Source organism: Oryctolagus cuniculus, chromosome 17 (assembly GCF_051225735.1).
Source record: "Oryctolagus cuniculus isolate XC-2025 breed Fujian yellow rabbit chromosome 17, ASM5122573v1, whole genome shotgun sequence".
In the NCBI taxonomy this organism is placed as follows: domain Eukaryota; kingdom Metazoa; phylum Chordata; class Mammalia; order Lagomorpha; family Leporidae; genus Oryctolagus; species Oryctolagus cuniculus.
Genome location: NC_142883.1, coordinates 35,508,585 through 35,532,437, shown reverse-complemented (window position 1 = coordinate 35,532,437; position 23,853 = coordinate 35,508,585). Strand labels below are relative to the sequence as shown.

Genomic DNA, 23,853 nt, shown 5'->3' with positions numbered 1-23,853 from the left:
AAAGAACACGCCCTTTCCTCTAAGCCTAATGAGAATCAATGCCACAGATGGGTAAAACTTAAATTTCCACCACATGTATCAAAAAGGTTAGTTACTTTCTATACTGTTCTTCACTTCACCTCAATTTTCTCATAAAGTACACAACAATGTCCTCCATCCTGAAGTAATAAACACTGTGTAATTCCTTTATTAGTGATGCCAAAGTGTTAGCCAACAGAAGCAGTACTAATGACACCCACAACAGGGGTGCTTTTCTCCCTGCAAGAATAGTTAAGGAAATAAAAAAGAACAGGAAACCATTTTTACTACATCAACGCTCTATTTCTAACATTTTGCCTACAGCACACTTTGTTTATGACTTTTTGTATAACTTACATGATTTGTAAGTTATTCCGCTTATTCTGCTTCTTTTCTAACAGCAACTGCTTAAAACTGGCATATATTTGAAAATATATAACAATCAAAAGTAGTACTATTTTAAAGCTTAAATCTCTAAATGCATAGGAATATTTGTACAGTTAAAGCTATCCACAAAAGTCACACACAAAAAACAACTTCTTAAAACTGTGTGAAGTAATCTACATTCAGACTGCTTTCAATAAAACATGTTACCTCCAAATCCAACATCATTTCTTTGGAAATACACTACGCAAATATACAAGTAAATAAATACAGACATCTGGTTAAAGATGATCAATGAAGGCTCACGTTTCTCTTTGAAATTAACCATAAGAAGTAAAAAGGAAAAGAAAAAAAAAAAAAGAAAATTCCAAAGAATTTTAAAAAAACGCACTTGGGGCCAATGCTGTGGCACAGTGGGTTAAAGCTCCAGCCTGCAGCACCAGCATCCCATATGGGCACTGGTTCAAGTCCCAGCTGCTCCACTTCCTATCCAGCTCTCTGCTACAGCCTGGGAAAGCAGTAGAAGATGACCCAACTCCTTTGGCCCCTGCACCCACGTGGGAGACTGGGAAGAAGCTCCTGGCTCCTGGCTCCTGGCTTCAGATAAGCTCAGTTCTGGCCATTGTGGTCATTTGGAGAGTGAACCAGTGGAATGGAAGATATCTCTCTCTCTCTCTCTAGCTCTACCTCGCTCTGAAACTCTGTCTTTCAAATAAAATAAAATAATTCTTTAAAACACACACACATACACACTCAAACATTATAGAGATATTTAATTAGAAAAAAATATCTGGGGCCAGCAGGTTAAGCTACCATCTGAGGTACCAGCAACCAATCTGGGCACGGATTCAAGTCCTGGCCATTCCATTTCAGATCCAGCTCACTACCACTGTGCTTGGGAAAGCAGCAGCAGATGGCCCAAGCGCTTCAGCCCCTGTACCCTGTTGGGAGACCCAGATGAAGCTCCTGGCTGCTGGCTTTGTCCTGAACCAGCCATGATGGTTGCAGCCATCTGGGGAGAGTGAACCAGCGAATGGAGGATCTCTCTCTTCTCTATGTCTCTCCTTCTTTTTCAAATAAATAAATCTTTAAAATAAAAAAAAAACATTTTCAAGAAATACTATATTTCCCTTTTTTAAAAAAGATTTTATTTATTTATTTATGAGGTAGTTACACAGAGAGGGAGAGACACAGAGCAGTCAATTAAAAACAGTAAGATAGATCTACTTGTACTGATAAGAAAAGATATCCAAGAGTCCAGAAAAAAAGCATGACTCAAAAGAGTCACAGCATAATACTATTCATGGTTTAAAAACCTTTCTTTATTTTAATACATATTTCTTAGGTTTAACCATATGAAATTTTTTTTTAAGATTTATTTTATTTGAAAGAGTTAGAGAGAGAGAGAGGTATTCCATCCAATGATTCACTCCCCAAATGGCCACAACGGCTGGAGCTGCACTGATCTGAAGCCAGGAGCCAGGAGCTTCTTCTGGGTCTTCCACATGGGTGCAGGGGCCCAAGGACTTGGGCCATTCTCCGCTCCCTTCCCAGGTGCATTAGCAGAGAGCTGGATTGGAAGTGGAGCAACTGGGACTCTAACCAGCACCCACATGGGATGCTGGCGCTGCAGGCCAGAGCTTTAACCTGATGCGCCACAGCACAGGCCCCAAAACTACTGTTTTTATAGGTCAAAAATAGGTGATGAGTGGGCATTTGGTACAGTGGTTAAGTTGCCACTTAGTACATCCAAATCCCATATCTGAGGCCAGCAGTGGTCTCTCCATCTTTGATTCAGCTTCCTGCTAATGTGTACCCTAGAAGGCAGTAGACAATGGCTCAAGTACTTGGGTAATTGCCAACAATGTGGGTTTCACACACCCAGATAGAGTTCTGGGCTCCTGGCTTCAGCCTAGCCCAGCCCTAGTTGTTACATGCATTTAGGGAGTGAATCAGCATACAGAAAGTCTCTTTCTCTCTCTCTCCCCCTCCTTCCCTCCTCTTACTGAACCCCTCCCATCTGCCTTTCATATAAAATGAAAATAAATAAAAATTAAGAAAAAAAAAGATTGAGATAAGTGATATTTAAGGTATCTCAGACATAATCGGATTCATAAAGCTGGACCAATTAATACTACCAGTCCTGGGCCAGTGCTGTGGCATAACATGGAAAGCCGCTGCCTACAGTGCTGACATCCCATATGGGCACTGGTTGAAGTCCCGGCTGCTCCATTTCTGATCCAGCTCTCTGCTATGGCCTGGGATAGCAGTGGAAGATGGCCCAAGAGCTCCTGGCTCCTGCTTCAGATGGGCCCAGCTCCAGCCATTGCAACCATTTGGGGAGTGAATCAGTGGATAGAAGATCAATCAATCAATCTCTCTCTCTCTCTCTCTCTCTCTCTCTCTTTCTCTCTGCCTCTTGTAACTCTGACTTTCAAGTAAGATAAATCTTAAAAAAGAAAAAAAAAAACACTACTAGTCCTGTTCCTTAATAAAAAAAAAGCTGAAATACCTACAATTTCATATGGTACATGCTACAAGATGAAAATGTATGAACATACGTACCAAACTGAAAACAGCTGTGGTTTTTCTGGGTTGAAGGGTAGTTAGCAGGGATGGATTTAGTGAGGGAAGTAGAAAGGAATTTTACACATGAATTGTTTAAATTTTTAACCCTGAGCATCTATTACTACATTTTATAACATTATAAATGATACAGTATTTTTTAAAAAATCAACTTTAACATAAAGAACAAATAAAACAAATATACCTCCCAACTCCTGCTGCAGCCCTTGAGCCTGTCGAATAAGGAATTTGATAGGAATCTGATCCATCAAAGAAGAGGAATATGATTTGGGCTTCCTTTGCATGGCAGCTGTCAATCAAAGATAAAAAGTATGACATGAATAACGTGTCAGGAAAAATAGAAATCTTAACCTTCAACTCAAAAGGGAACAAAAAAAAAAAAAACAAATTTAAGGTGCTTTTAATTCATTTAATCTGTGAATACAGCACATAAAGGTTGCAAAATCACTACCAAAACAGTGGATCACAAGACAGCAAGAATATAGCAAAGGGTAAAAATGTGCTAGAATTCAAATGATAATAAAACTCATAATAGGTGAGAGAAGCCATGTACAAAAGCATATTAAAAGAATGATTAAGTTAGTCAAGATTTCCCCAGGGGCAGGCGCTCTGTGTTGTAGCAAGTAAAGCCACCTCCTACAGTGTCAGCATCCCATATGGGTACTGGTTTGAATCCCAGCTGCTCCACTTATCTTTTTTTAAAGATTTATTTTATTTATTTAATTAGGAGTTACAGAGAGAGGTAGAGAGAGGTCTTTCATCTGCTGGTTCACCCCAGATTGCTGCAATGGCCGGAGCTGTGCCGATCTGAAGCCAGGAGCCAGGATTTTCTTCCGGGTCTCCCAAGTAGATGCAGGGGCCATCTTCTACTGCTTTCCAAGGCCATAGCAGAGAGCTGGATCAGAAGAGGAGCAGCCGGGACTAGAACTGGCGCCCATAGGGGATGCCGGCGCTTCAGGCCAGGGCGTTAACCCGCTGTGCCGGCTGCTCCACAAGGGACACCCAGAAGAAGCTCCAGGCCCCTGGCTTCAGATCGGCGCAGCTGCAGCCATTGTGGCCATCTGCGAGTGAACCAGTGGATGGAAGACCTCTCTCTCTCTCTCTCTCTCTCTCTGTCTCTGCTTCTTTGTAACTTTGTCTTTCAAATAAATAAATAAAATCTAAAGATTTTACTTGGAAAATCAAATTAGATTTGATGAACACAATCATGAACAGAAGGCTGTTTTTAGGTCCTTAATCTAATCACATACAGCAGGAGTTAACAGACTCTTCCTAAAGGAAGTTAGGCAACATGAATTCAACTTCATTCTCTTACAACTCACACCTTCAGCCAGCAAGTCCATTCTTTTTTTTTTTTTAAATTCCATCAGTGCCTATTCATCCCTTGTTGAATATCTACTAAAGACAACTTCCCTGCCTTCAGCTTCTCACACCTTTATCAGGCCTTCCTCCTGCAGCCATAGTTCCCGTATTTTTTCTTTTTCTTTTTTTTTTTTTTTCTTTTGACAGGCAGAGTGGACAGTGAGAGAGAGAGACAGAGAGAAAGGTCTTCCTTTGCTGTTGGTTCACCCTCCAATGGCCGCCGCGGCCGGCGCACTGCGGCCGGTGCACCACGCTGACCTGATGGCAGGAGCCAGGAGCCAGGTGCTTTTCTTGGTCTCCCATGGGGTGCAGGGCCCAAGAACCTGGGCCATCCTCCACTGCACTCCCTGGCCACACAGAGACCTGGCATGGAAGAGGGGCAACCGGGACAGAATCCGGCGCCCCAACCGGGACTAGAACCCGGTGTGCCGGCGCCGCTAGGCGGAGGATTAGCCTAGTGAGCCGCGGCGCCGGCTTCGTATTTTTTGTCAGTATTTGATTTGACTCTAAGCTTTACAGCTCTAAGACTTCAAGCTGCTAAGAAACAAAGTCTGTCAATGCTTGCTGAAAGGTTTCTCTTGAAAGGGGCAGATGAAGTAACTTTCTTGTCAGAGGAAAACTATCAAGTACAAAAGAAAACCTCAAGTTCAGTAATTTAAAGCCAGTGAACACAATGGCTTCCCTAGTACTGGAGAAAGTGTCGTCTTCTGCTGGTCACCAAGAAGGACTTTATTACTAAATGAAGTGAAGCATGAGGATGAGTTAATCAAGTAATGGCTTTTACTTATTGAAGAGTGAGGTGGTCTTTAGGATCCTATTGGATGGCCCAGGTGCTTGGGCCCCTGTACCCGCATGGGAGAACAAGAAGAAGCTCCTGGCTTATGGCTTCAGATTGGCGCAGCTCTGGCGTTGTGACCATTTGGAGAGTGAACCAGTGAATGGAAGACCTCTCTCTGTGTCTCTACCTCTCACTGTCTGTAACTCTACCTCCCAAATAAATAAATTGTTTAAAAAAATAAAAAGAAATCTCTTAAAAATATTCTAAAGCAAACAAAAATGTATACATCTAAACATACTTTTCAAAATGGCTATGATATTTTCGTGACTCTACTCAAATTTCAGAATTCTGTTTTAGAGCTTCTGCAGCTACCTGGAAGCTGCCAATAATATTTATTAAAGGCCCGCAGTCACAGAAGAGTGAGCGGGATGTCAAAGCTCCAATACAGTTTCACAGGCAGGAATACATCTGAGAAAAAATAATCATTGATACGGCTCCAGAAGAGCAAAACTCTCCCATGTTGTGACACATTCTACAGTTACATGAATATGTTTCCCTGGATTTGAGAAACTAAACTAGGAAAAAAATCTCCTAACAAGGAGGAAAAGTCCTCTAAGGAAAGGCCAATCCTACTTGCCTTCTACACCCCACCTCCTCCTACCTATGAAAGACATCACTCCAGGATTTGTTCCCTCTCCTGTTTCATCAATCCACCCTTCTCCATAGATTATTCAACAGCATACTAATTTTCTCTTCTCTCTTTCATTTAAAAAAAAAAAAAAGGGCGTCTTCCTCTTCTCTTCTGACCTCATATTCCTTATCAATTACCACATCACTTCTCTCTGCCTCTTTACAACTCATTAAAAGGTCTCTCTCTCTTTTTTTTTTTTTTTTTTTTTGACAGATACAGTTGGATAGTGAGAGAGAGACACAGAGAGAAAGGTCTTTCTTCCGTTGGTTCACCCCTAAAATGGCCACTATGGCCAGAACTACGCCCATCCAAAGCCAGGAGCCAGGTGCTTCCTCCTGGTCTCCCATACTGGTGCAGGGGCCCTGCCTTCATGGGCCACAGCAGACAGCTGGACTGAAGAGGAGCAACCGGGACTAGAACCCAGCACCCATATGGGATGCCGGTGCCACAGGCAGAGGATTAGTCAAGTGAGACATGGCGCCGGCTCTGTCTCTCTCTTTTTTTAAAGATTTTATTTATTTATTGAGAGGTACAGTTACAGACAGAAAGAGAGACAGAGAGAAAGGGCTTCCATTCGCTGGTTCACTCCCCAGATGGCCACAATGGCCAGACCTGGGCTGATCCAAAGCCAAGAGCTAGGAGCTTCTTCCTGGGCTCCCACATGAGTGCAGGGGCCCAAGTACTTGGGCCATCTTCCACTACTTTCCCAAGCCATAGCAGAGGGCTGGTGCAGCCAGGACTAGAACCAGCACCCTTATGGGATGCCAGCATTGCAGGCAGAGGCTTAGCCTAAGGCACCATAGCGCCGGTCCCAGAGCTATCTCTTCTCACTGTCTCCAGCATGTCTCCTCTGATTCCCTTTTGAATCCACTACAATCAGGCTTTCGTTTAGATACTTTGCCAATGAAACTGTAAAGGTGAAATGATCTCTAGCAAGCTATATGCAGCCATTAGCTAGGCCTTAGTTCTAACGTCTCTATCAAGATCATTTGACATTAGTGATCACGAGCTCCCCTCTCAAATACTCTTCTCTTGGCATCCAGGACACCCCATGTGCTCCTGGTTTTCCTCCTATTCTCCATCCCTTGGTGATCTCATTTAATGTTGATGATTTTATATATCATACGTATTCCAAACAGTCTCAAAGCTTTGATACAAATATCTCCCCTAAATTCTAGCCCACACATATAGCTGCCTATGCAACACACTCACCTGACATCTAACAGACACCTCAACATGTCCAAACCCAGCTCCTGTTCTCCTACAAACCTGGTCCATCTGCAGGCTCTTTTTTTGTTTTTAAGATTTATATTATTTATTTGAAAGGCAAAATGACAGAGACAGAGACAGAGAGAGAAAGAGATCTTCTACCTACCAGTTCACTCCCCAAATGGCCACAATAGCCAGGGCTCTCAGACCAAAGCCAGGAGCCAGGAACCCCAACTAAAGCTCTCACATAGGTGATAGGGACCCAGGTACTTGGGCCATCATCTGCTACCTTCCCACCCAGGTGCAATAGCAGGAAGCTGGATCAGAAGCAGAGCAGCCAGGACTCAAACTGGCACTCCAATTTGGAATGCTGGTGCCCCAGGTGACAGCTCAATCCGCTGCGGCACAATACCAGCCCCTCTCGTTTATGCTCAGGCCAAAACTTCTTCTTCTTCTTCTTCTTTTTTTTTTTTTTTTTACAGGCAGAGTGGACAGTGAGAGAGAGAGACAGAGAGAAAGGTCTTCCTTTCCATTGGTTCACTACCCAAATGGCTGCTACGGCCGTCGCACTGTGCCAATCCGAAGCCAGGAGCCAGGTGCTTCTCCTGGTCTCTCATGCGGGTGCAGGGCCCAAAGACTTGGGCCATCCTCCACTGCCTTCCTATGCCACAGCAGAGAGCTGGCCTGGAAGAGGGGCAACCGGGACAGAATCCAGCGCCCCGACTGGGACTAGAAGCCAGCATGCCGGCGCCACAGGCAGAGAATTAGCCTAGTGAGCCGCGGCGCCGGCCTGGCCAAAACTTCTGAGTCAACCTTCACTTCTTGCTCTCAAGTTTGACCCATTAAGATAAAAACTAAGGTGTATTTGGTTCCCTGCTAACAGTATTAGCATTCTGAATTCTCCCCTAGAACAGCTCTTGGTATGTCATTCTTCTAGGAACTATTTATTAAATAAAAATTATTCTCAGAGAATTCATTGTCAAGATGCGGATAGCAGTGAGAGACTATTACCTAATACTTATTACTAAGCCATCTTTTCCCTACTATGACAAAGACTATAATAAAAGTTACAGGGTAACATCTGTATAACCTTTACAATTATAATCAGGAAAAAAAAAACACAAGTGAGAATTTACAATATATTTTTTTTTTTGACAGGCAGAGTGGACAGTGAGAGAGAGAGACAGAGAGAAAGGTCTTCCTTTGCCGTTGGTTCACCCTCCAATGGCCGCCGCAGCCGGCGCACTGCGGCCGGCGCACCGCGCTGATCCGATGGCAGGAGCCAGGAGCCAGGTGCTTTTCCTGGTCTCCCATGGGGTGCAGGGCCCAAGCACCTGGGCCATCCTCCACTGCACTCCCTGGCCACAGCAGAGAGCTGGCCTGGAAGAGGGGCAACCGGGACAGAATCCGGCGCCCCAACCGGGACTAGAACCTGGTGTGCCGGCGCCGCCAGGCGGAGGATTAGCCTAGTGAGCCGCGGCGCCGGCCTACAATATATTTAAAATACAATACTTTGAACAAAAAGAAACTGATCTTCCAAATACTGAAAACTAATTTTAATTTACAGGTTTTAAAAACAAAATCACTGTGTGGCCAGCGCTATAGCACAGTAGGTTAAGCTTCGCCTGTGCTGCCAGCATCCCATATGGATGCTGGCTCATGTCCTGACTGCTTCTCTTCCAATGCAGCTCCCTGATTATGACCTGGGAAAGCAGTGGAGGATGACCCAAGTGCTTGGGCCCCTGTACCCACATGAGAGACCGAGAGGAAGCTCCTGGTTTCAGATCAGCTCAGCTCTGGCTATTGAAGCCATTTGGGAGTGAACCAGTGGATGGAAGACCTCTCTCCTTTTCTGTCTGTAACTCTGCCTCTCAAATAAATAAATAAATCTTTAAAAAATAAAATCACTGAATTGTGGCAAAATTATCAGTTTTACAAGAATTTTCCCTGTAATATATACTCAATGGCAACAGTGTTTAATATTTTTTTCTTGCAAATACGAAAAATGGGGCCTGTGTCATGATGTAGCATTAAGCCACTGCATATGACACTGGCAACCCATTCTGGAGTACTGATTCAAGTACCAGGTACTCCACTTCCAATTCCACTTCCTGATAATGTACCTGGAAAAGCAGCAAAACATGGCTCAAGTATTTGGACCCCTGCCAACCATATGGGAGACCCAGATGTAATTCTTGGCTCCTGGCTTTGGCTTAGCCCAGACTTGGTTACTGTGAGCATTTGGGGAGTCAATCAGCAGACAGGAGGAAGATATCTCTTTCTCATTCCCTCTCTATCACTCTTTCACATAAAAAAAATCTTTTATAAAAAATATGAAAAAAAAGTTTAAAACTACATACATTTAACAAGCCTAAGATCGGGTAAACTTGCTTTTAAAAATACAGAAAAACATGCTTCTTTATACTGATACGTCACATTCTAAATCTGACTTTCTGATAAAACATGAAGTAGTGAAAACCCAGTTCAGGGGGCCAGTGCTATGGCATAGTAGGTAAAGCCTCCGCCTGCAGCACTGGCATGCCATATGGGCGCCGTTTCCAGTCCTGGATGTTCCATTTCCAATCCAGCTCTCTGCTGATAGCCTAAGAAAACAGTAGAAGACGGCCCAAGTGCTTGGGCCCCTGCACCTACATGGGCAACCTGGAAGAAGCTCCTGGCTCCTGGCTTTGGATCAGCACAGCTCTGGCCATTGTGGCCATTGGGGAGAACAAGCAGACCGCTCCCTCTCTCTCTCTGCCTCTCCCTCTCTATGTCCACAACTCTGATTCTTAAATAAACAAATCTTAAAAAAAAAAGAAAAAACCCAACTCAGTGATAACTGTAATGGTATAAAGAAAATCTTTAACTGCTTCTTTTTTTCCTATTGCTTTGATAAGGTTATTATTGCTAACATTAACAGAAAGAAGACAGGGTAACAACTAAAATCAAGCAAAAATTTCAGTTACAGCTCCTTCCTTTTATGTCAACTTCTATTTAATGAATGAGATCAATAAAATTGTCACAACACAGACAATTCACTCATGTATTAATTGAGCCTGCCGAAAGAAGACTGAGCTGTTAAGGGTAGTTATGTGCCCACACAGCAGCACTTACCTATCAAGTATACAGTGCCCAGAGTGCAAGGATTATAAAATGATGCTGAAGTGCATTAAAATACCTGCCCTTATTTTATCACATAACAGTTTGCAAAGTAACAAATTGTAATAAAATAAAATGAACTTCCACCAGAAGCTCTCCTAAGTGCAAAACTTACCTAAAGTCTTCGTGTTTGCCAGAAGAGCCTCTTCGTAAGACAGTATATAGTAGAGCACCAAAAGCTGTGCTGTGATACTGAAACGCTGAGGAAGGCGAAGGTTGTCCCCCTGCAGGGAGCATTGTAAACACTTGAAAACACCTTAAATCCCAGGAGGGCTGTTTGGTTTGGTTTTGGGTTTTATTGAAAATAAAAGCATCAAAATAAACTAAGCAGTGATGCTGCTCTTAGCTTGGATAAAATGGGAGAAATGTCTGCATTAAAATGAAAGAGACAACTTGCAGTTAAAATAAAATTGTGAAGGTATAGAGATGAAAGGCAAAATGCTTAACCAGTCTTTAAGACAGGACAAAAAGAGACTTTAGCTACCACTCAACAGTATTTTCTATAATAGGCAGGCTTACTCAGTCTCAAGTGCAATCTGAAAGTATCATGAAGAAAGCACTTCATAAACAAGATACTATATTAAATACCCAGTAATATTAAATTCTAATTATTTAATATACATGTGAAAAACTGTACCTTTTTTTTTCCTTTTCTAACTAAATAGGGAAAAAACATTTTCATCAAATTTCCCAGAAATGAACCTAGGTATACCTTAGATTCCTGGGAAGCTTCACAAAGCTTTGTTGAATGTGTTAAAATGTACCCCAATTCTGGGGCCAGCACTGTGGCACAGCTGGTTAAAGCCCTGGCCTGAAGCACCAGCATCCCATATGGATGCCGGTTCTAATCACGGCTGTTCCAGTTCCGATCCAGCTCTCTGTTATGACCTGGGATAGCAGTAGAAGTTGGCCCAAGTCCTTGGGCCCCTGCACCCACTTGGGAGACCCAGAGGAAGTTCCTGGCTCCTGGCTTCGGATCGGCACAGCTCCGGCCGTTGCAGCCGTTTGGGGAGAGAACCAGCGGATGAAAGACTTCTCTCTCTGTCTCTACCTCTCTGTAACTCTTTCAAATAAATAAAACAAAAATCTTTTAAAAAAATGTATCACAATTATATTTATACACACAAACTCCAGGGCTCCTTTTAGACTTTAAAACAAAGCTTTCAAAAGAATTCCCACGGCCAGTGCTATGTTACAGAGGATTAAAGCCACAGCCTGCAGCGCCAGCATCCCATATGGATGGTGATTCAAGTTCCAGCTGCTCCACTTCAATCCAGCTCCCTGCTTACATGCCTAGGCAAGCAGCCGAGGATGGCCCAAGTCCTTGGGTTCCTGCACTCATTTGAGAGACCCAGAAAAATATACTGGCTTCAACCTGGCTGAGCCCAGTCATTGCAGCCATTTGGGCAATAAATCAGTGGATGGAAGATCTCTCTCTCTGTGTATAACTCTCCTTTCTCTGATCTCTCCTCTCTGTAACTCTCTTTCGAATAAATAAAAATAATTCTTTAAAAACAACCATTCTTCAAGGAGCCAGCATTGTGGCGCAGCAAGTGACACAGCACCCTAAATGGGTGCCAGTTGGAGTCCCAGCTGTTCTTCAGATCCAGCTCCCTGCTAAAGCACTTGGGAAAGCAGCAGCAGAATGACCCTAGTACTTGGGCCCCTGCAGCCACGTGGGAAACCCAGATAGAGTTCTAGACTCCAAGCTTTGGCCAGGCCCAACCCCAGCCATTGCAACCATTTGGGGGAGTAAACAGGCCAATGGAAAATCTCTCCCCATCTCTGTAACTCTGCCTTTAAAATAAATAAATAAATCTCTTATAACTAAATAAATAATTCCTCAAAAAATGTTCCTTTGACAAATCACTTAAACTAGTATCATTCTTCCATTTTCACAAGTGATCTGAGGAAATGTAATCTCATTTTAAACTCAAGTTTATCAGAACCTGAAGTTTTGATAGACAAAAAAAAAAAAAAATAGAATAACTCAGAAGAATAAATAGAAGAAAAATAAGTCAATAAATGTAGAAGGACATTATTTTACCCCAATGACTCCTTGGAAAATATTGAGTATCTCCTGTTCTGTGACTGGCTGATTAGTGGCTTCTGGATTAGATTTAGATGCAGGAGTCAATATAGAATTTATGTACACGTCGATCAGAGGAAGTAACTGAGGATGGAGTGGAGTGGAGGTTTCACACAGCTGTCTATAAATCCAGTCCTAAAACAGAAGGTTATAGGCAGTGAATCAATTGTGGCAATAAGAAAACACATGTGAAATCATAGAGGCACAAATGGTTTTATGTGGTGGTGAGTCTATGAAACTCATTATTCATTGTTGGTAGCTCCAAATAGATTACTAAGTTTCATAATTGCCTTTGATTTAAAAATATGAACTACTTTTATATCCTAATAGAAAATATTTTCCAGTGTTAGATGAACCTAAAATAATGAGAAGCTTAGCTATGAGAGTAATCGATTAGTTTTTAAGCAGTGAGACACACAGTCTCAGTCCCTACTATATCTGTATGCAGAGTACGATGTGTCTTGCCATAGAAGACCTCACGGCAGAGAGGAATTTGGGTAGAGGGATAGGTCCACATAGCAAATCCTCAGAACTCAAAGAAAGTAGTTTATAAGCACTCTATAAAGATCCCACTTGACTGTCACTGGATAGAAGACATGTAGAAATGGCAGGTATATATTCACATTCTTAGTTCGTAGCTCTTTTACAATGATAAAAATTAAAAAATGTAGAAGATGCATTATAGCTAAAAAATAATTTCACTAAATCATAAAAATAAGAACAATTAAATGTAATATATTGGTTGGCACTGTGGTACAGTGGGTTAAGGCCCTGGTCTGCAGCACCAGCGTCCCATATGGGCACCGGTTTGTGTCCCAGATGTTCTACTTCTGATCCAGCTCTCTGCTATGGCCTGAGAAAGCAGTGGAGGATGCCCCGGGTGCTTGGGCCGCTGCACACACATCAGCCCAGCTCTGCCCATTGCTGCCATTTGGGGAGTGAACCAGCAGATGGAAGACCTCTCTCTAAATATTAAAAAAAAAAAAAAAGGTAATATATCATGCATATACTGTTCATTTTCCTTTGTAAATAAAAATGCCTCTAAAAAGATTCAGATTTCTTTAACTCCTGGGTTATAGCCTTTTCTTAGATTCTTAGATTTTCTTATATCTGCTGGATATAAACAAACATAAAAAATTAAAAACATTAAAATATGTATCAATTTGGGGCCATCAAAGAGCAGCATCACTGCATCCCATGGCAGAATACAGAGTTTGAGTTCCAGTTGTTCCACTTTTAATGCGCCTAGAAACCCAGATAGAGTTCCTGGCTCCTGGTTTCAGTATGGGTCTGTCCTGGCTGTTGTGGCTATTTGGGAAGTTAACCAGGAAACCAAAGATCTCTCTATCTCTGTCTGTCCCTCTCTCTCTGTGCGATGCCTTTCAGATAAATAAGTTTCAGTTTAGTTAGGTGTCCTTGTAACAAATCTACAAATACTGGTCATAGCTGATCAGCAATTTGGCAAGCAAAATGGCAACTTCGAGGGCCAGTATTGTGGCATAGCAGGTTACGCCACAACCTGCAATGACATTATCCCATACGGGCTCTGGTTTGAGTCCCAGCTGCTCTACTTCCATTCTAGTTACCTGCTGGGAAAGCAATGGAAGATGGTACAAGTGCTTGGGCCCCTGACAACCACATGGGAGACCTGGACAGAGTTCTTGGCTCCTGGCTTCAGCTTGGCCCAGCCCTAGCAGGCCACTGTGGCCATTTTGGGAATGAACCAGCAGATGGAAGACCTCTCTCTCAGTCTCTCCCTCTCTCTGTAATTCTGCCTTTCAAATAAACAAATAAAATCTGGGGGAGAAAAAAGAAGAAAATGGCAACTTCTAAGTTTTAATGAAATAGTCATGTGCTATCACTGAAAATTTAAAAGAATTAATAACATTCATTTTCTAACTAACATTTATACTGTTTTAGAAATCTGAAATTAGGTTCCTAATTACCATGGCTACATACATGACTTGTATCACAGCCTGGCAGCACATTTTTCATACCCAAAGCAAAGAGTAAAGGCCCACAAATTGGAACAGAATTAGCTGGGGAAAAAGCATTAACTAGGGCTAAATTTTCAAAATAAATGTAAGGTCATACTTTTATTGACACTTTGTGCTTGGTAAAGGAACGACTCCTGAGAAGCTGGTAAATACAATGGATAGGCAAAAACCCAGTGATGTTGGCACTCAGGTTACTCGTAACAGGGACCCGAACTGCATGAGCTGTGACAACCTAACAGGAAAAAACAGTATTAATACATATGATTAAACCAAATCTAAACTTATTTTTACCAGAGAGGATTAGTAGATAAACTATTAGTACTCAAATGTACTCCCTACAAATGATAACAATTGATTATTTCATATTTTAATTCTTCTGAATGATGAAAAAGCATACATTCAGTGATTTATAAAGTTCTCGATTTTTTTTGCATTTAAACATAGATACATGCACAGCAGTGCAAAAAGGTAAAAACTCCAAAAGTAGGCATCTTATAATCTGGGCTCACTGGCTTTGGAGGAGTTACTTTATCATTGGAATCTATTTTTACATGTACAAAATAGAATACTGCTTTACCTGCCTCAAAGGGTTGTTGTGAGGGGGGGAAGTCTTTTAGGAAATGCATTATGTAAATCACAAAGCATCACATAAATATAAGCAGGAATTTTTATTCTCAGGATGACATTTGGGACCCGTGTTGTGGCACAGCAGGTAAAGCCACCACCTGCAACACCAGCATCCCACATGGGCACTGGTTCGTGTCCCAGCTGCTCCACTTCTCATTCAGTTCTCTGTGAATAACCTGCGGAAGGTATTGGAGGATAGCCCAGGTGTTTGGGCCCTTGTATACACATGGGAGACTTGGAAGAAACTCCTGGCTTTGGCCTGGCTCAGCCCTGGCCATTGTGGCCATTTGGAGAGTGAACCATCAAATGAAAGATGGAAGATACATCTCTGTCTCTCCCTCTCTTTTTGCAACTCTGCCTTTCAAGTAAATAAAAATGGATGTTAAGAAAAAAGATGTCATTCATAGACTTCTAAGTGTCTCTCAAAGATTCCCCTCAGGGGACGGCGTTGTGGCATAGCAGGCAAAGCTGCTGCCTACAGAACCAAAATGCCATATGGGCACCAGTTCTTGTCCCAGCTGTTCCTGCTAACAGACTGGGAAAAACAGAGGAAGATGGCCCAAGTATTTGAGCCCCTGATATCCATGTGGGAGATCTGGATGAAGCTCTTGACTCCTGGTTTTGGCCTAGGCCAGCCCTAGCCATTGTGGTCATTTGGGGAGTGAACCAGCAGATGGAAGACCAAACATTCTCGTTCTCTCTCTCTCGTTCTCTCTCTCTCTCCCCTTGACTTTCAAAGAAATAATAAACTTTAAAATAAAAAAAAAAAAAAAAAGAAGTTAAAAAGCAATGGAGAAAGGCTATTCTGTTCTCTTAACATGAAATATACAAGTTTCCCCACAAAGGTATTGTAAAAGAAAAGTTAAATAAATAAGAATAAAATAAAAATACCTGTTCAGTAAATATTTCCTGTGTGAAGATAGTCTTCATTCTGCTCAAGGAGCTTGGCTTAATTACAATCTAAAATAACCAAAAGAATTACAACAGCACATGAAAATCCAATACATGAAGCACAACTTACTCTGGTGCTTTTATTATCTAAAATGGCTGGGCTTATATAAAATTTAGTATTCAAATGTAAGTACACAGGACTGGTGTTGTAGCACAGCAGGTTAACACCCTGGCCTCAAGCACTGGCATCCCATTTGAGTGCCAGTTTGAGACATGGCCGCTCCACTTCTGATCCAGCTCTCGGCTATGGCCTGGGAAAGCAGAAGTTGGCCAGACTCCTTGGGCCCCTGCACCCACGTGGGAGACACAGAAGAAGCTCCTGGTTCCTGGCTTCAGATTGGCGCATCTCTAGCCGTTGCGGCCAATTGGGGAGTGAACCAGCAGATGGAAAACCTCTCTCTCTACCTTTCCTCTCTCTGTTTAACTTTGACTTTCAAATAAATAAATAAAATATTTAAAAAAAAGTAAGTACACACTCTGCTTCAGAAATAATGTCTCAAACCCAACATTAAAGTGTGTTTTCCCTCAGAAACAGAATCAATATAAAAACAGCTTATTAAATTCTATTATTGTCATTTAAAGTCAGTGAAAGGAAATGCATAATTTGATAAATGGAGCTGGGTTAGCTATCTTGTTGTGTGGGTAGTAGGAATACACACCAATACATTTTAATCATACTCACACTATCATGCACCCAAATGAACTCCAAATGGATTAAATATTTAATATAAAATATGAAGCCACAAAAAAAACCACTAAGATAAAATGTGACAAGTTACAAAAACTTAAGGAAAGAAAGTTTCTAAGCACAATGGCAAAATAAAAATCACAATAGAAATATTATACTACATAAAAAGTGATAATTTCTACATAGTAAAAAATACTTGACAAAATCAACTGTAACATTATACTTCACTTTTAAATATACTAAGTAATATAAGATACATCACTGACTTAATAGTAGTTTTTCAAGGAAACAAGGGAGGAGGGGGAACACCATCACATTTACACTACATGCCATTGTAAAATGAATCATGAGTGTCAGTATTGGGTAAAATGCATGTCTTAAAATCAACAAAACATGATTATATAAGGCAGAATGGTTTTCTTTTATAGGGAGAGCCACTGATCAATCAATGAAAGGAAAAATAAAAATTTCTACAGAAAAATTAGGATACTAAAAGAGTTCTCCTCATACACAAAGAAAACAATCAAAACCCATAGATTTGAAAAACTACAGTTTTACTTGTAAACAAAGAAGTACAAAATAAGTAAAAACATTCTTCATCAAATTTACAAAGACTAAGAAAAATGGTAATGCCTAGTAACAGTGGGAGTTTACAAACACAGAATTTCTCATTCAGCAACAGGGACAGTTAAACTGGTGTCATCTTTCTAAAAGGTAATCAGGCAATCCTCATGAAACATCTTATCATAATCATACTCCTTTACTTAGTCAACTTCCTTCTAGAACTTTATCCTAAGAAACAACCTGATAAGCATATGAAGACATAGATGTGTGAGTGCCTGTATGCAAATGAAGGGTCTCAAAAAGCTTCTAAAAAGTGTTTATTAAGAAAAAAGTAGGCATGGATTTAAAAATTTTTGCATCAAAATAAGCTTACTTTTTAATTCTACTTTTGCACATACTTTATGAAGTACCCTCAGAGTTATATAAAATACCACTGTAGGGCCAGCGTTGTGGCAGAGCAGATAAAAGGTACTGGTTGGAGTCCCAGGTGTTCCACTTCCAATCCAGCTCCCTGCTAACAGCCTGGGAAAGTAGAGGCAGTTGGCTCAAGTGCTTGTAGTATAACTGAAATTTCTGAATGACAGAATTAGATTTTTTCTCTTGTTTTGTATTTTCCAAGCTTTCTGTACTGGACATCTATAATTCTTACAAATAAGTGTTCTCCAAGTGCATTTTTTCAGGAGCTCATGATAAAACTTCAAACTATCAAAAAACTAAAATTGCACAAATGAAAACAATCTATTTACTTGACACTACAATAACATGTCCAGCTTAGAAGCACTTTCTTTTAGAAAGAAGATTAAAAAAACAAAATTACCTTCATCCCCAAAGTGGAACACACTAAGTCAATGATGGCACTAAGCTGGTTGCTGTGAAAGTACATGGCCACCAACAATAACATCTCCCCAAATGAAGCAGACACACCTGAAGTGCTGTGAAAACAGAAAAGAAAATACAGCTTTCCAAAAAGAATGAGAAAAGCTTTCTAGCTAACTGAAACAAATCAAGTCGTCTTACCTCTCAAAGTAGGCTTCTTCTTTTATCATCCAACTTAGCCACACCACCATGAGTTGCTCCTGCTCAGGTGTACTACAGAAAACAGACCAGTGTGTTACTGGTTTAAATGAAACAAAACAGCAACTGATTAAGAAAGCATTCTGAAATAAACTTTGGTAGGAATTAGTACTTCCTTTCCTACTTTAAAATATCAAACCAAATTAACTGCTGGCTAAATCAAGCCACTGTCACTCAGATATGAAGTGGCAGTTCCAGAGGTCAAGGATGGGGATCTCTGTTTTCCACAAATCTCAACAGTCACAACCTCTCCAGGTCTTAGTTACTGCATTTGCAAAGTAGAGACACTGCACTTTGTCACATTCCTTAGAAAAGCAAGTATCTTTTGGGATTAAAATGTTAAAAACTTTATCAATAACTGATTTTTTGTTTATTTATTTGAAATGTAAAGTTACAGGGACTGGGGGTTAGAGAGAGATTTTCCATCCATTGGTTCATTCCCCAAGTGGCTGCAGTGGCCAGAGCTGAGCCAGGACAAAGCCAGGGGCCAGGAGATTCATCTGGGTTTCTCACATCAGTGCTGGGGCCCAAGAACTTATGCTATGTTCTGCTGCTTTCCCAAGTGCCTTAGCAGGGAGCTGGATCAGAAGTGGAGCAGCCAGGGCTCGAACCAGCACCCATATGGAATGCCTGAGTCTCAGGCTGCAGCTTAACCCATTAAGCCACAACGCCAGCCCAATACTGATTTCACATAGAAAAAAAATCTAGTAAAAAATTCAAGCATCAAAAGACCACAAAATTTAGTACTAAAAAATAACAAGCTACTTCATCTGTTCCCTGAAAAATGAAATTTAATTTACAGAAACCTTGAGCTTAGAATTCAAAATTATAGAGTAATAAATGAGGACTAAGCATGAAACAAGAGGGGCCAGTGTTGTGGTGCAGCCACCAGCGAAGCAATATCCCATATAAGCATCAGTTCAAATCCCAGTTGCTCCGTTTCCTATTGGAAAAACAGAAGATGGTCCATGTGCTTGGGCCCCTGCCACCCACAATGACAGACCTAGATGGAGTTCCAGGCTCCTGGCTTTGGTCTGGCCCAGCCCTAGCCAGTACAGCCATTTGAGGAGTGAACCTGCAAATGGAAAACTTCTCTCTATAACCCTGCCTTTCCAAAAATAAGTAAATCTTTAAAAAAGAAAAAAATATGAGGAAGAAGAAACAAGACAGCCAGAGGCCGGCGCTGTGGCTCACTAGGCTAATCCTCTGCCTGCGGCACTGGCACCCCGGGTTCTAGTCCCTGTTGGAGTGCCACATTCTGTCCTGGTTGCCCCTCTTCCAGTCCAGCTCTCTGCTGTGGCCCGGGAAGGCAGTGGAGGATGGCCCAAATCCTTAGGCCCTGCACCCGCATGGGAGACAAGGAAGAAGCACCTGGCTCCTGGCTTCGGATTGACGCAGCGCGCCGGCCATAGCGGCCATTTGGGGGGTGAACCAACGGAAAAGGAAGACTTCTCTCTCTCTGTCTCTCTCTCTCTGTTTAACTCTGTCAAAAACAAACAAACAAACAAACAAAAAAAAAAAAAACACGACAGCCAGGAACTCCTGACAGAGAAATGACAGTCCCAAGCAGCTTAGGAGTTAAGAGTTAAAGAAAAAAAAACAGAAATGTTGACAGTATAAATAGAAGACCTCAAATCACCTCCTCCATTCTACACAACCAGGTGAAAATCCCTCCCTCAGGAGAAAAAAGACCGGAGATTATTTTCTGGAGATGGAAAATTTCATGTGTGAAATAACAGACAAGCATATACATATACATGAAATACCATTCTGAAAGTAGGAGAATTCCGTGGGAGATTATTTTTTTAAGATTTATTTATTTGAGAACAGAGTTATAAAGAGAGAGGGAGAGACAGGTCTCCCATCTGCTGGTTCACTCCCCAAATGGCCACAATGCTGGAGTTGGGCTGATCTGAAGCCAAGAGCCAGAAGCTTCTTCTGGGTCTCCCATGTGGGTGCAGAAACTTAGCATCTGGACCATCTTCCACTGCTTTTCCAAGCCATTAGCAGGGAGCTAGATCAAAAGTGGAGTAGCCAGTACTGGAACCAGTGCCCATATGGGATGCTGATGCCACAGGCAAAAGCTTAACCTACTATGCCACAGGACCAGCCCCAGTGGGAGATTATATTGCGAGCTGAGTTATACAAACCTTTAATCTTTCCTTGCTAACACTGTTTATGTAACACACAATTATTCTTAGGTGTTTAAATTTAACTGAAAAGTGATCCCTGTTAAATATAAGAGTGGGAATAAGAGAGGCAGGAGATGTACAATTCAGCACATGCTCACTCGGACTTACCCCTAATGGTAGAGCTAGAAACATGCCAGGGGATCCCAAATCAATCCCATCAAGGTGGCATGTACTAATGGCATCTAACTAGTCAAAATGATAAGTTAAGTTCATAATTGATCATAATGATAGGATTAAGTGCCAAAGGGATCACATAAACAAGATTTAGTGTCTGCTAATAATAATTGATCGAGTTAAAACGGAGAGAATAATCCAACATGGGAAGCGGGATACACAGCAGACTCATAGAATGACAGATGCCCAAAGCACTCTGGTCTCAGAATCAGCCCTTAAGGCATTTGAATCTGGTTTAAAAGCCCATGAGAGTTTCTCAGGCATGGAAAGCCAAGACACTGTGGCAAAAGAATGACCTAAATGAAAGATCTCTGAGTGAGATCCCAGCATAAAGAACGGGCCATCAAAGAAGGAGGTACCTTTCTCTGAAGGGAGGAGAGAACTTCACTTTGATTATGGCCTTGACTAAATAAGGTTGGAGTTTGTGAACTCAAGAGGCTTCCATAGCCTTGGCAGCTCATGACAACAGCCTTAAGTGATTACTGACGTCATAAATAAGAGTGTCAATTGTTAAATCAACAACAGGAGTCACTGTGCACTTACTCCCCATGTAGGATCTCGGTCCTTAATGTGTTGTACTATGTGAATTAACGGTAAAACTACTACTCAAAACAGTACTTTATACTTTGTGTATCTGTGTGGGTGCAGTCTGTTGAAATCTTTACTTAGTACATACTAAGTTGATCTTCTGTATATAAAGATAATTGAAAATGAATCTTGATGAAGAATGGGATGGGAGAGGGAGTAGGTGATGGGATGGTTGCAGGAGGGAGGTTCTGGGGGGAAAAGCCGCTATAATCCAAAAGTTGTACTTTCAAAATTTATATTTATTAAATAAAAGTTAAAAAATAAAAAAAAAATTAAAAAAACACTGTTTATGGATTTCTAGACAGGCCTTCACTCTCCAGTAGACAGCAGTCTACTCCGGGACTCTGATCAGCCCTGGATGTTGCAGCCATTTGGGGAGTAAACCGGCAGATAGAAGATCTCTCCTTCTCTCTCTCTAGCTCTGCCTTTCAAATAAATAAATAAATCCTTAAAAAAAAAAAATAAATAAATAAAAGAAAATGTCCTGAAATCAGATTGTGGTAATGGTTGTTTAACTCTGTAAATACAAGGGTACCTCAAAAGATTCATGTGAAAGTGGAATTAAAATACAGGCTTATATTTTATATGATATTTGATATCCATGAACAGTTTTTTCACAATATATATTTTCCATTAACTTTTTGAAGTATCCTCATATACTAAAACACTGAATTGTACACTGCACATGGGTGAATTTTATGTTATTAAATTAGATTGCAATAAAGCTGTTTAAAAAAAAAAAGCAGAAGAAGACAAAAGTAAGGCACAAAAGAAAGATGATCATTTCAGGGGTAGATGTTGAGGCACAATGGGTTAAGCCCTTGCTTGGGTGCCTACACCCCATGTCAGAGGATCAGAGTTGGAGTCCTACCTTCATTTTTTTTAACATTTATTTATATTATTTGAAAATCAGTGTTATGGACAGAGAGGGAGAAACAAAGGACAGAAAGAGATCTTCCATCTGTCTGTTCACGCCTGAGATGGCCGCAACATCCAAGGCTGAACCAGGCCAAAGCCAGGAGCCAGGAGTCTGGGTCTCCCACATGGGTGCAGGGGCCCAAGCACTTGGGCCATCCTCTGCTGCTTTCCTAAGCACATTAGCAAGGAGCTGGATCAGAAGTAGAGTAACTGGGATGTGAAACAACCCCCACATGGGAGGCCAGTGTTGCTGACAGCAGCTTTACCACAGCCCTGCCCCCCGCCACCTTCATTTTCTATGCAGCTTCCTGCTAATGTGTACCCTAGAAGGTAGTAGATGAATGCCCAAGAACTTGGATCCCACCATCAATATGGGAGATCCAAATGCAGTTCCAGGTTCCTGGCTTTTGCCTGTTCCAGCTCTCTCTGTTGCAGCCATTTGGGGAGTGAACCAGTAGATACAAGATATCTCTGGGGGCTAGCACTGTGGTACAGCAAGTTAAGCCGCCACCTATGACACCAGCATCCTCAAAGAGCTCCAGTTCGAGTACTGGCTGCTCTACTTCCAATCCAGCTTCCTGCTAATGCACCTGGGAAACACGGGAAGATAGTCCAACTGCTTGGGTCTCTGCTACCCACAAGGGAGACCCAGATGGAGTTTCAGGCTCCTGGCTTCAGCCTGGATCAGCCTTGGCCAATGCAGCCATTTGGGGGATGAACAAGCAGATAAAATATATCGCTCATTCTCTCCTCTGTATGTCTCCCCTCCTTTCAAATAAATAATCTCAACAAAAACAAGAAAAAGATATCTTTGTCACTCTTCTTCCTTTCAAATACATACATAAATAAATCTTTTTTAAAAATAAGCAGGGACAGGCATTGTGGCACAATGGGCTAAACCACCACTTGCAATCCCATATTGTAGTGCTGCTTTGGATCTTAGATACTCCACTACCAACCCAGCTTCCTGCTAAAGTACCTGGGAAAGCAGCAGATGATGTCTCAAGTGCTTGGATTCCTGCTACCTGTATGAAAGAACTGAATAGAATTCTGGACTCCTGACTTTAGGCTGGCACAGCTCTGGCCACTGCTGGCATTCAGGGAATGAAACAGCAGAAGGAAGATCTCTCTCTCTGTCATTGTGCCTCTCAAATAATTAAAATGAATCTTTAGAAATAAACAAATATAAATAAATATATAATTATTAAAGCAAAATATTTTACAAGAAATCACCTTCTACATAGTTGAGTTCTCAGTAGTGCTTTATGCAATAATATAAATGAATATTGATCTAATAAGAATCACTGTTAACTGTACTGGCAAAATGGGAAAATAGGAAGGGTGGTACCAGAGCAGTGGCGTAGCAGGTAAAACCACCAGCTGCAGTGCTGGCATCCTATATGGACACCTGTTCAAGACCCGGCTGCTCCACTTCTGATCCAAGCTCCCTACTAACATGCCTGAGAAAGCAGTGGAAGATGGCCCAAGTCCTTGAGCCCCTGCACCCATGTGAGAGACCCAGAAGAAGCTCCAGGCTCCTGGCTTCCAATAGGCCCAGCTCTAGCCATTGTGGCCATTTGGGGAATGAACCAGCAGATGGAAGACCTCTCTCACTGTGCCTCTCTGTAACTCTTCCTTTCAAATAAATAATAAATCAATCTTTAAAAAAAATCAAAAAAGAAAATAGGAAGGATGTATGGATATGTTTAGGACAGAATTAAATCCTCATCTTTAACAGTGGGAACTCAACAAGTAATACTTTTTTTTTTTTTTTTTTGACAGGCAGAGTGGACAGTGAGAGAGA

At 41.6% G+C, this 23,853-nt stretch overlaps 1 protein-coding gene across 2 annotated transcripts in view; it reads right to left on the bottom strand.

Annotated features, from left to right (window-relative positions):
• INTS2 (integrator complex subunit 2) overlaps nt 1–23,853 on the bottom strand; it is a 64,744-nt gene that overhangs the window by 21,193 nt on the left and 19,698 nt on the right. For both annotated transcript variants that reach the window (XM_008271192.5, XM_051824719.3), the window contains exons 10-16: nt 18,121–18,192; nt 17,921–18,035; nt 15,792–15,860; nt 14,371–14,505; nt 12,235–12,411; nt 10,303–10,411; nt 3,173–3,277 (exon numbers count right to left, since the gene is read on the bottom strand). In XM_008271192.5, the coding sequence (XP_008269414.2) occupies nt 3,173–3,277; nt 10,303–10,411; nt 12,235–12,411; nt 14,371–14,505; nt 15,792–15,860; nt 17,921–18,035; nt 18,121–18,192 (782 nt within the window). The remainder of the gene's footprint in view (nt 1–3,172; nt 3,278–10,302; nt 10,412–12,234; nt 12,412–14,370; nt 14,506–15,791; nt 15,861–17,920; nt 18,036–18,120; nt 18,193–23,853) is intronic.